At 43.6% G+C, this 12,292-nt stretch overlaps 1 protein-coding gene across 1 annotated transcript; it reads right to left on the reverse strand.

The window, feature by feature from the left end:
- Positions 1–1,673: 1,673 nt before the first annotated feature.
- PRSS35 (serine protease 35) lies at positions 1,674–11,775 on the reverse strand. Its single transcript, XM_054279724.1, has 2 exons — positions 11,687–11,775; positions 1,674–6,397 (listed from the first exon to the last, which is right to left on the reverse strand). Exon 2 carries the CDS (start codon positions 6,379–6,381, stop codon positions 5,140–5,142), a length of 1,242 nt encoding a protein of 413 aa, XP_054135699.1. The 5' UTR covers positions 6,382–6,397; positions 11,687–11,775; the 3' UTR covers positions 1,674–5,139.
- Positions 11,776–12,292: the final 517 nt, after the last annotated feature.

The following is a 12,292-nucleotide window of genomic DNA, read 5'->3' on the forward strand; positions in this document are numbered from 1 at the left end:
AGACACACTGTTAATTACAGGTGCAATAATTTCTTAACTTTCCATTAAATATTTCCAGCAGCTTGCCAAAAATCTCTCCTTTTACCCTCAGAGATAAAATCAGCACCAGTTTTGAGGGCACAGAGTTAAGATAATTCTAAGAACCAAGATGATAATATTTTACATACTTCTTATTTGGCCTTGTTCAACAGCTCTCCAAGGCAGAAAGTGCAACTATAGCAAATAGCAGAAACACAACTAATTACTTATTTTAGAATTAATGACTTGCGGCATAGACTATGAGTCATTTCCTCGATGAACTAAATTTTTTTACTCATCAAATTTGCTCATGGAGTAATTATCTTGAAGACAGGGAGTTTTTTTTTTTTCCCAGAACAAGTTTAAAGAGGCATTAATATCTTGTAAGACCAAGTCCCAGATGATTCACTAAAAAATCATTACAGGCACTTAGAGAATGAAGTTTGTGTAACATAACCATGGCTAACAAACTACATCATGACAGAGGAAAAGAAAAACATCAGAAAATATTTATTGACAGAATAAGTGCATCATATAATAACAGAGCAAAGGTTTGCATTTATTTTCTCAAATGGCTTGTCATTTTGCACAGTTAAAAACATTCTAAAGTTTTCTGTCAGTCTTAAAAAAGCAAAGAACCTGAAAGAGTCCTCAAAGCTACTTCTGGATGTTTTTAATCAAAATGCTCTGACACTTGGAGCAAAAGACTGGTGCAAAGGGGACCAAAATATACTTCCAAATCCTTTGAGATTAGAGTGAAATTTTAAGCTTTCAATTTAATAACATTCTTTTTTTTCCCCCCGTCATTCTTTAATCCAGGAATTTGTAGATGGAACTATCTGCAATAATCTGTGCTTTAAAATTGGAAGCAGTTGATTAAATTTCTATGGATGCCAAACACAAACAGAAGACACTTGAAAAAAAAAATCTATTGCCTAGAATTTCTAGATGCATGCAAAAAAATTGAGCCAACATTTTAATGCCTTAAGCCTGAGATTTTTTTGCTTCATTTTTTTTCCCAATGGAGAACAGCCTTTACAGGAATCCCAAAAAAAAGGTCAGGTTTGAGAAACTCCCTTTACTCACTACATTCTTGGTGATCCAGTCTACTGGGAGGTTCATACTGCCAAGCTTTTTGGTCAGAACACAGATTGCTGCTTTCCAAGGACCCTGAATGAACAGAAGCATAATCCCTGCAAATTCAGGCATGGATTGTAGGTCAGGATTAAAACCCCTGCCTGCTAGCAGGCCCTGCCATAGCCTGAGTCCTCTCACAGCCCTTTCCCTGTTGCTGTTGGCTGGGAAGAAATGCCTTATCTTTAACAGTGAAAAATTATCATGGAACTTGTGAATTTCACATCTTAATTAATACTATTAAGTGTCCACCATCTGCCTACTCTTTCTCACAATAGGTGCCTCTGCTACCTTGCAGCCATTTCCTCTGTTACTTTGCACACTTTCTTTATTCCTAGCATACCATCTCCATCTTCCTGCCCTTTCATACCATCTACTTGTTCTTTCTTTCTCTTTTTTTTTGCTATTTGCTGCCAGGTCATCCCTTATCAGCAGAATAGAAAGAATTCCCCAGCTGCTTCTCTCCTCCACATGTGGATGAGGGTATTTTTTTTTATTTAAGCCATTTTATGCTGATTCACACTCCATATAGACACATAAATCTGCAAAATTAAGATGGTAAATCTTAAGGAGTCGAGGAGTTTCTTTAAGCAATTATTAAAACATTGGCCACTCTTTACCTCATATAACAGAAATCATTTCCCTACATAATGTTGTGCTTTTCTTTTGTTAATACAACTTTGACTTAATTTTTCACACTGCAGATAATCCCTCTGTGTCTCAGAGCCTCAGATTAAACACATGCACAAACACCTTGTAGAAGCTGGTCTGGGTGTGTTAATGGCTTGCATATGAGGTTTATCTTTGGCCCTGAAAAAAACTTACTTGTTGACTTTATAAATTCCAGTAGCCCTCTAGGAGAAAAGAGATTTGACTGAAGTTGTTTTTTCCTAAGTCAGGAATACAGTTAAATAAAAAGATCTACTATACAAACACTTATGGAAAAGAATTGGTACTGATTTAAAAAGTGATGTACAGCCTGGTACCTGAGAGAGGAAAAATCCTTTAGGGAAACATCAGAAGGGCTGGAAACCCAGCCTTCCTGCGGATATCCTAGACAACAGCAGGATCTAATCTACTGGGATCATATTTTCCTCCTCATATTTTCTCATTGGTAACTAGATAATAACTGCATGTTTTTAAGAAAATCTGAGATGGCTCAACAATTTTTGTCCCACTTGCAGTAATGGGTACCAAGAGCTCTTTGCAGGATGTTGAATTCCTGGGATTATGTGTAAGTACTAGATTTATGAACTGAAGTCCCTGTAGTAGGTAGTCACAATGTCTATATAAAGCATTTATTTCTCTATTAGGCCAAGCGGGAGACAAAAATGTTGCCTAGCCTGCTGAGGCAACAGGAAAAGCATTTTGTCTGTGTCTTCTTCTACCTGCATTCCTGGCCTGAAGGTGCTGACCACACAAAAGTCAGTCAAAACATCCATGGTCTCCAAGCCTGTGTATTTGCATGTGTTTGTGCATGGGCACTGGGACACAGAGGTTTGTTTGTTTGATTGAAATTAATTTTTATGTTGCTCTGGCCAACCTCTTTAATCTTTTAGTACTACAGAATGAGCATCTAGTACTTATTCTCTGAAAAGAAAGTTTTTATCAACCTGGTATGGAAACCTCAGGTTGCAGCTGAGATATTTACAACAGATGATTATTATAAGAAGACTATTTGGAAGCTGACATCACACATTTTTCATTCTTACCTTGCTCCCAATTCCCAAAGTGATAAAGATATAGATTTTATTTCTTCTGAGGAGGAGTACACCTAAATAAGACTCAACAAAACAAGGAATTTACTAAGGCCCCTTTATCTTGATCAGTTTTGGACCCAAATCAACAATGACAATAATTGTAAAAAAATCCATGGACCTGGGTTGTCTTGTATTAGATTAATGATGTGGTACCTTATTTGTCACAGTAACTATGGAAAAAGGCACTTAAGAAAAACGTTGCAGACCTGACTAAAGGATACTATAAATCTGTTGCATAGAGCAAGAGTATTAAATACTGGACTGAGGTGATTTAAAATTACTGTCAGCAAAGCCACATATGTTAATAGAGATGTTAACAACAATAAGAAATAATTAACCCTAAAATTTTAGAGATTTATTTCTAAACTTTAAAAATTATTATTAGTTTTCTGCAAACAATCACACAAAATAAAATTAAAACATAATAAAGGAAGGAAAGCTGAGTATTTCCTGGAAAGGTTGGCATTAAAAGAAATAGTCTCCTTTAAAGTGAGATCTCTTCCACTGAATGAAATATCGTTAGGTTATGATATGGAAGCAAGTCTTAAATTTTTGTGCTTTGGCAATAATAGGACAAAGTTGCCTGCACATTCAGTATGTCAGGTTATACACTTTCAACCATATACCAAAAAAAAAAGGGTTATTTAAAACCATGTTATATCATCAAAAGCATGTTTTAAAGATTAAAAAAAAAATTTTAAAATCTTGTATTTTTTTCTCCTGCACAGGAAGAAAATGTATTTTGGTCAGCATAAATTTATGGTAAAAAATTTAAATAATACAGTGGTGAATACTCTGAAAGTATTGAAACCCAAAGGATATGATCAGAAAGGCACAGTATGTTTTTATGTTATTAATGTAGCACCATAAGAATTCTGTGTACTTCAAAATCTTGACATAAAATAAAAGATATAAACTTACATAGCAATCAACAACAGTTTTTAAGAAGGTGGTTTGTGTTTAAAGGTGTATAAAAGTCAAGCTCAGTTTGTGTCTTCATTAAATGCATGGTTCTGCAAACATATTGAACCAAATTATTTGCTAACTACTGCTGCTATCTAACAAAATACCTTTTATAAAGCACAGGATAGTTCTACCATTCAGAAGGTGCTATAATTTAGTTGGGAGAAATTTTTAGTTAACCCTGTGAATCATGTTGAGGTGGAATCTGAATATAACATGATTAAAACCACACACTTTGCAAAACTGTATAAAGCCAAACTAAAATATTGATTTCCAACTCCCAGTCTAACACATACTATCCTATCTATGAAGCTGAACTTGTATAAAAGTAATTTATAAAAACTGAAGAAATGTTTAGCACCCAGAAAATATATCATCTGTGAAGCTCCAAATGATTGTCAAGTAGCCACTTCGGGAGTCAGTGACTTCTCCCAAGGGTAAAGCTAAACATTTGACTAGAAACTAAACCTACACCTCTCCAAATATTGATTGGAAGGCAAATGCATGTGTTTAAGATTTCTATAGCTTCTCTAAGAACATTTAAAGGCATTAAATATGTCTAAACATGTCTTCTTCTTCCAAACACAGAAACTATTTTTTTGTTAGTTTCTCTTTTGCTGTTTTTACTGAGCAATGGAGTGAATTTTTCTTTAAGGTGTAACCCTCAGCTACATAAATTTGGAATTTCCATGGGAGTGTTCCTGCAGCAACCAGAAGAGGAAGTTTTCCAAACTAACCATCATCAGCTATAGTGCTGCTTCTCAACACAGACCTGTGGTCTTTAGAGAATGCCAGAATAATGTCTTGCTCTCATGCAGTTCATTCTGCACATACAGGAACATGCTATATGCACAACTTGCATTTGAAGAATTGGAACAGAACCCTGAGAAAAGTAAATCCATTGCAAAAAAATAGATATTGCTTAATAACACCAGTTTGAGATGTTTCAACCCTTCCTCTGGGGAAAAAAATGACAAACAGGTGCAGCCATTTTTTTCCTCACAAATGACTTGAATTTTCACAATTGCAAACATAAATATAGTTTGGGATTTTAAGTGTGTATCTAGGTTGATTACAGTTAGAAATACTTTGTCTGACAATTCTACCCCTCCCCTAGAAATTTAGCATCCCTTAAGTCACCATAGCACTACTTGCGAGCTTTGAGTTCAAGAACGTTCTGGCGTGGAGTGATGTTCTTCCAGTCACTGTCGCCTTTCACTCTATGGCAGTGAGGGTGCTAAGCAGAACTGAGGCTCGGCTCTCTTCAGCCTTGTGTGCAATTCTCATCATTCCCATGTATCCAGAAGCAAATCTGGGCATATTTGAGAGGAGTAATTCGTACCGCTACATTGTAATCCTGCTGTTCACCATTGATGTCCACCCACTGGTGGCCTGAGTAAACAGCGATGATCTTGCGTTTCCACTTTTTTTTGTTTGGCTCCTTCAGACGGAGATAGATGCCAGATCCTGTGGAGCCAGGCTCAGCATCACAGTACTGATAAAACAGATCATTGGACTCATCAGAAATGCTACAAAATCTATAGACCAGCTGCCCAGACCGATCATTGTCAAAACCTGAGAAGTGGATCATGCTCCCAGGCATCATTTTGATTGTTGGGCTGATTCCCAGCTCCATGTATTTCCTTTTGTGGGGACGCTTGAGCTCAAGAACAGCATAATCATAATCCAGGGCAATATCCCCAGAGACACCCTTAAACCAGCCTTTGGGGATGTGCGTGCTCTTCACCCGGGTCCACTGGAAGGAGGGCATGCCATCTGAGGTCCCTTGCTTCCTCCCAGATCCCCTCTGCTTTCTCTCATCGCCTTTGGATGGTCGCTTTAATTCTGAGGCGGCTTTGGGATCCTCTTTGGCCGCAGAAATTTCTCTCCTACTTCTTTTAGCACCTTTGCGTTTCCTGCCGTTGCCTCTGGATTTCGTCTTCATCAGGCCCACCCTCAGTCTTTTGCTGCCCTTGACATAATCCTTGCCATTGTGCAGGCAGTGGGCTGCTGTGAGCACGTGCTTGGGGGAAACGAGAATGCCACTGCAGCCCGTGGAGATCTTCACAGCTGTGTTGAACGGAAAGTTGGTCATGAACCTCTTGTCATAGATGCTGAACCTACTGTCTGTCCCATATATCTGCCTCTTCCTCCTCAAAGGCCTTCGTCTGGTTGTGTTTGCAGCTGGGTCAGGCACTGCTCCGAGGACACTCACTTCAGTCAGGGTCCGTGTGCCGTTTTCAAAAACAGTCTCATAGGATAAGAGGCTCTTCAAGTCAGACAAGCTTGGCACTGGCAGTTTCCTTTGACATTCAATTCCACATACACTGTTCAGCTCTAATTTGGTTTTTGCTTCAAATTTAGGGCTGTCAAGGGAGAAAGTTCTTTCTCTCACAATCTGGGGAATCTTCTTTAAGTGCCAAGTAAAATCTTGTTCAGTTTCTGTTCCATTACTGAGACCCAACATAGGTATGAAAATTATGAGTAGCAGTAACATGAGCTCCATTTTATTTTATTTTTTTCTAAAACAAGAAAGAGAGATTTGAAAATACACTTTGGAAATACATACAGTTATCTTAATATCTTCTAAGTATAATCATGCAATTTTAGAACTGACATCAGTGGAATAGAATTCTACAATCTGATCAAAATAGAAATGCCTCAGATATTCCCTGTTTTGCCTCTAACTCTTCCAATCGTTTCTAGCAAGATGGATGCAGATAATTCAGCCAGCATCCATGCAGAGCTACCTACTGGAAGATGAAATCAGCTGAGTTTTACCTGTTTTTCCCTCTGTGAACAGCAGTCTGAGTCATTCCACTTGGTAGAACATCCTGGTTTTCTTCATTCCAAAGCAGAACACCCTGATTTTACTTATTCCAAAGGTATGCAGTTACATATTAGGTTTCTGCTTCTCTTTCCTATAGCTATACAGTAGAAGGTAGAACACGCTTGGAAACACTCAGTGCATTCAAAAGTTGGGATCCAAGCTGAGATGGAGAGACAGACTACACTCATGAGACTTAGGAACCTTTGGGAAAGCAGACCAATTGTGCTCTTTTATGTAATGGCCAAAACGTGGCTTTAGCTGACTTAAAAGTCACCAATGGTTCTCCACTACCCGCACAGAGGAGAGCTATGAATTTGCCTGTATGAAAAATGCCACTTTGCTAACTGCTGTCCCAAGGAACCAAGGTCTTCTAGGACAGACAGACAAATGAGGAAAGCAGAATGTTGCTGGTGGAGAGGAGCCTCCTGGTTTTATTACATGCAGCAAAGCTCAGCTGAGTAGGAGGGTTAATTCTGGTTACTCATCGCATGAGTAACATTTTCAGGATCCCACAAAGGTTGTAGGACCTGTGCTGTAGGAACGTGCCTTATGGTCACATGTGGAATGCCCCACCTAGATGGGGTGATGCACCATACCAGCAGTGAATACTTCAAATGGGAAAGACAAAAAGCAGTATTATTCACATCTCTAGTTGAGAACATGCAGGAGAAATGTAACATTGTTAGAAGTCTGAGGCAGAGCCAGAAACTGAACCCAGAATTCTTGATTCTGAACTCAAAACATTACTGAAAAGACCATTTTTCTCTTTTGGCAGCATTGATGTCAGTGGTATTATCCAACTACTGGCAGCTGCCACTGGGAAACCCGTGCTCAGTTCCAACATCCTTCATTCCAATTACATGGAAACCTCAGCAGTGAAGAAAGAAAGGGTCTATGATTAAACTTTAAAAGCCAAGCAATTCAAGGATTTGTATGTGGTTAAGCTCTCTGGTTTATATTGCAATGGCAGTGTAGGCCAGGGCAAACACAACCACTTTCCTTAATTTTAGTTTAGAATAGTAGAAGTGGTGCTCTCCAGTGAAACAGCCAGTATATGGAAAAAGAAGTGGGGAACATCGCTTTCAAAGCTGTATAATGGACCGGTGGCTCCTATGATTTTTGAGGCACCTTTACCCTATAGTCATATTTGTTGTCTATAATAATTTTTTTTTATTGTTAAGAAAGCACTACAGTTCAACCACAGCTTGTGGCTTCTGATGCCAAGAAGAGGCTGGATTTGTTTAAGCATAGTTTTACACTTTTCAGCTTTGCCAGAATGGAACACCGACTTTGAGCTGGAGTCTACTTACTAAGACATATATATATATATATATATATGTATATACACCACATCTCACAATACAAGGAAACCCTCCCTGGCTTTAAAGTAGCTAACTCAGTTTTTGGAGAAGATGTGAGGACTTTCCTAAGACATCTGGAGATTACAGTGACTCACAGGTCTGAGCTCTGGGGTGTATGTGGTCACATAAAAAGATATCTGAAAGTTTTGAAAGCAGGGCTGGGGAATCATCCCAGACAAAAGATTTTGTAGAGGGACACCAGTTGTTCACACCAGTCTAGCTTATTGGTATAGCAGAAATGTGCACATTTAAACATTAACTTTGATATACAAAGTTACCTTCAAAGTGTTGGTTCCGTTATTGCTGAACAAAACAGTTCTAATACCAGGCTTGAGAATTATTTTTTTCTATTTTTCCCGAGAATACTCCTCCCCTTTTCAGCTTTTCATAAGGGTCTGGATATTTGGTATTCCTCTTTAGCTGAACTTTGTGAGCCCTGAGGAAAGTTCAGTCACTAACTGCTTGTTCACATAGAAAGTCTGGGTTGATGTTATTCCACTGTGATGGCTGATGTCTTCCCAGATGATCTCATAATTTGCTTTATAGAGAAGTCCATTTTTTCTGTCTGCTTTATAGAGAGACTTTCTTCAAGCAAATGGGTGGAGTACTATGGCTCCCTTCTGCCACTCTATTAAAACAAAAAAAAAGTCAAAGCACAGAACCTTCCATCGATGCCTTGGAGCCCTCCATTTGAAACACGACACTCAAGTGCTCACTACTTACAAAGGCAGTCTTGGAAGCCAAGATTTTCTTCATTTATAATGAACCACTTGTCACTGGGAATGAACTAACTACACTTCAGGATAACTGGAAGAAGTTCAAGGAACTTGATAAACACAGTAATTCTCATTACAGACCAGAGCAGTGGTTCTGCTAGGCAGCTTTGTCATTTCCAGCCATGCATTTAAGATCTCTTTACTAACCCCATCCCTGCTGTTTCGAGGAGGCCAGCTCCAAGCAAGGGCAATGTCAGCAGTTGCCATGGCACAGCACAGGCTGCAGGCAAAAGGGAAACACAGGGCTCCTTTTGCCACATGATGAGGATGGAAATGTGTAGATGGGTGCAAAGATAACTTGGCAGGGGGGGAGAAAGGGAGAGAGAATACAGCCTCCAGGGGAAGGAGGATTGTCCTGAGAAGGCTTCAAGTTGATTGCAAGGAAAAAACCCTCAATTACCCGTTCTGCACTCTTCCTCCACACCCCAAGATGTTCTGCCCTCTCCTTTCCTTCACTTCTTTCCCATACAGATTTTGGGTTGGCTTACAGTAATTGGAATTCTTGAGTCAGCTCTTTAAGGTATGATGAATTACTTGAGAGAAGACAAGATGGAAACCAGAAAGAGAGAGATCTCCAGCTATATGAAAATGTTGAAATTCTTCCTGCAGTTTCCAAACTCAGCTGATAACTTTGGTGGCATTCCAGCTGCCAGGTGTATCCATACAAGTAAAACTATTTTTAGCTTTTGTAGTTTCTTGCTTCCAACATTAAACCTTTCTGCATCCACAGAAAAAATACCTAATTTTTGAGGATATCCTTCAAATATTTTGTCCTACCTTACTCCAGCTGAATAGATGTCAGATGCTCAGGAAAAGCTTATAGTCAAGCCAAACTAGAATAGGTTTCTCTTCAGGCTATCACGGAAGAAATTTACATGCCAGGGTAGCTCAGACAGAAGAAAAATTCAGTCCAGCTTCCTGACAGTGTTTTATCTTGGTCTGTTCAGTGCATCCTCTACCGTAAGGTTTCCTTATTCTTATAGGAAAGTCGGCACTTTTCAAACTCGGCTTACACAATTTAAAATCAGATTTCTAGGCCCTAAAATAATAGAGGCTGCTATAGTAACCATCTCCTTTAGCTGCTTTTGGCCTTATTCTTGAAATGACCTGGAAGTAGGAATTCAAAGTTCTACTCTGACAAAGCAAAACAGAGAACAAATTTTTGCTATCTCACACTCCTGGGAAGAAATCATTGCCCTAATCTCATCCAGCACTGCTCCCCCTGATCTCCTCCAGATGCACTCACTGTGTACAGTGGTGTATGGATGTTGTCCTCCTCTCTGTTTTGCGAAAAAAAACCCAAAAAACCAAAAAACCCCAAACCACTGCGGCTCCTGTCTCTTGCAAAAATTTAGGCAGCTTCAGTACTCATCGGAAGAACTAATTTTACACGGCGGGCGTGACAGCTCATTTCTGAAATCCCACGGGTGGGGAACTGAAGGACCGCCAGCGAGCGGCGCAGTGCCCGCCGCGGCCGCGGGGCGGCGCTCCCGCAGCGCCGGCAGCGGCTCCGCGCCCGGCCCCGGCCCCGCTCCCTCCGGCCGCTCCCGGCGCTCCCCGGCCGGGATCCTCTCCGGCCCCGCTCCCGCTCCCGACCCTCCCCGGCCGGGATCCTCTCCGGCCCCGTTCCCTCCGGCCGCTCCCGGCGCTCCCCGGCCGGGATCCTCTCCGGCCCCGTTCCCTCCGGCCGCTCCCGACCCTCCCCGGCCGGGATCCTCTCCGGCCCCGCTCCCGCTCCCGACCCTCCCCGGCCGGGATCCTCTCCGGCCCCGCTCCCGCTCCCGACCCTCCCCGGCCGGGATCCTCTCCGGCCCCGCTCCCTCCGGCCGCTCCCGGCGCTCCCCGGCCGGGATCCTCTCCGGCTCCGCCGCGCCGGGAGCGGACGGAGGGCGAGGAGGTCGCGCCCCGGCCGCTGCTCGGCTGCTGAGCGGCTCCGGGGGTCCAGCCCTGCCAGCCGGGCGGCGTCCCCGGGACGGCAGCGGGTGGGCACGGACCGGGAGCCGGGCGGAGGAACGGCGGGGACGGGAGGGCTTTGCCGGGATGGCCGCCTTCCCCCTGCCCTCTCCGCTGTTGCCGGCCGCTCCTGTGTGTGAAAGCACAGGGCTGTCCTGGAAGAAGAGGAGGATTTGGGAGTAAGCCTTTATCTCTCCTTAGGCATTCCCTGGTCCTGCTTTCCGCAGGAGGCTCTGCCTCTCCGCGCCGATCCGAAGGAGTTTCCCCGTCTACAAAGCCTGAAAGTTAAATACCTTGGCACAGCTCTTTTATTTTTGCTATTCCAAGATAAATCTGTTTCCAGCAGTGACGAATCTGGATGAAATTACTGTCAATTCCAGAGGAGCGCGGAGATGGTAGCCCCAATACTGAGGGGATGAATCAGAATTAAAGGAGTTTGTTTTGAAAGGTGAAGAGGCTCCCTGTCTGCTCCCCGCAGAAGGCACAGCACAGAGACAAATCCCCGAAAACCCGATAAATATTCCCCTTGCCTCAGTCTTGTTAAGCCGTCTTGTGAAACCGGCTTCAAATATGAAAAAACAAGGACCAGATAAACGCGTGGCGTTTTAGCCCTATCAAAATATATGCATCAGGCTAAAGAGGCAGGGACTTAATACAAAACATCTCAGCTGCCAAGCTCAAGGTACTGACATCGCTCAGCCCCATCATTTTTTAAAAACGACCCGCGTAGGAAGAATGACATCGCAAGAAAACTATCACCTTAGAGACGCTGGCTAGCTCGCAGTGCCCGGTGCCCCTCAGCCCCCGTCCCCAGCTCCGCTCCTGCCCACCCGGGTCTCTGGGGGCTGCCTCTTGCCCAGAGGCCGATGCCAGGAAGGGTGCTGGTCGTACCTGGCAGCCCGCAGGACGGACGGAGGCGAGGGCGGCCGCAGCCCCGGGGCTCCGGCTCCCGGCTCCCCGCTCCGCGCCGCTCGTCCGCCGCCCAGCGCCCGCGGCTACTGAGCGCGGGGCGGGGGGAGCGGTCAGGTCTTCCCAGGCGGGGGAGGGGATGGAAAAAGGAAAAAAAAAAAAAAAAAAGAAAAAAAAAAAAAAAAAAAGAAAAAGAAGGCGAGAGAGAGGAGAGGAAGCCGAGGGGGAGGGCCGAGGGGAGCGGAGGCAGATCCCGGTGTCTCCTCGGATGGGATGGGAAGGGAAGAGAAGAGAAGAAGGGGCTCTGCCTGCGGAGCGGGGAGACGCATCGCCCCGACGGCGGCTTCTCTGTGCCGGGGTGACCCGCCCGGGGACGGGCTGGGAGAGGCTGCAGGCCGGGGGCGAGGCGGGGACAAGCGGGGAGGTGGAGGGACTCCGTCCCAAGGGAAGGCAGCAGGGCTCGCACCGTTCGCACCGTTCGCACCGCTCCACCTGTGCGGGCGGCCGCAGCGGGGAGGGCCGCTCGTCCTGTCCCGCCGGGGCGCTCCTGGGCAGGGCGAGGAGCGGGAATGGCGCTCCCATGGACCG

Source organism: Melozone crissalis, unplaced genomic scaffold, assembly GCF_028551555.1.
Source record: "Melozone crissalis strain CALT ecotype California unplaced genomic scaffold, PUWL_Pcris_2 ptg000027l_1, whole genome shotgun sequence".
NCBI lineage: Eukaryota > Metazoa > Chordata > Aves > Passeriformes > Passerellidae > Melozone > Melozone crissalis.

What these genes read in the sequence shown, in the direction of transcription:
- PRSS35 (XM_054279724.1), bottom strand. Translation starts at nt 6,381, where the DNA reads ATGGAGCTCATGTTACTGCTACTCATAATTTTCATACCTATGTTGGGT.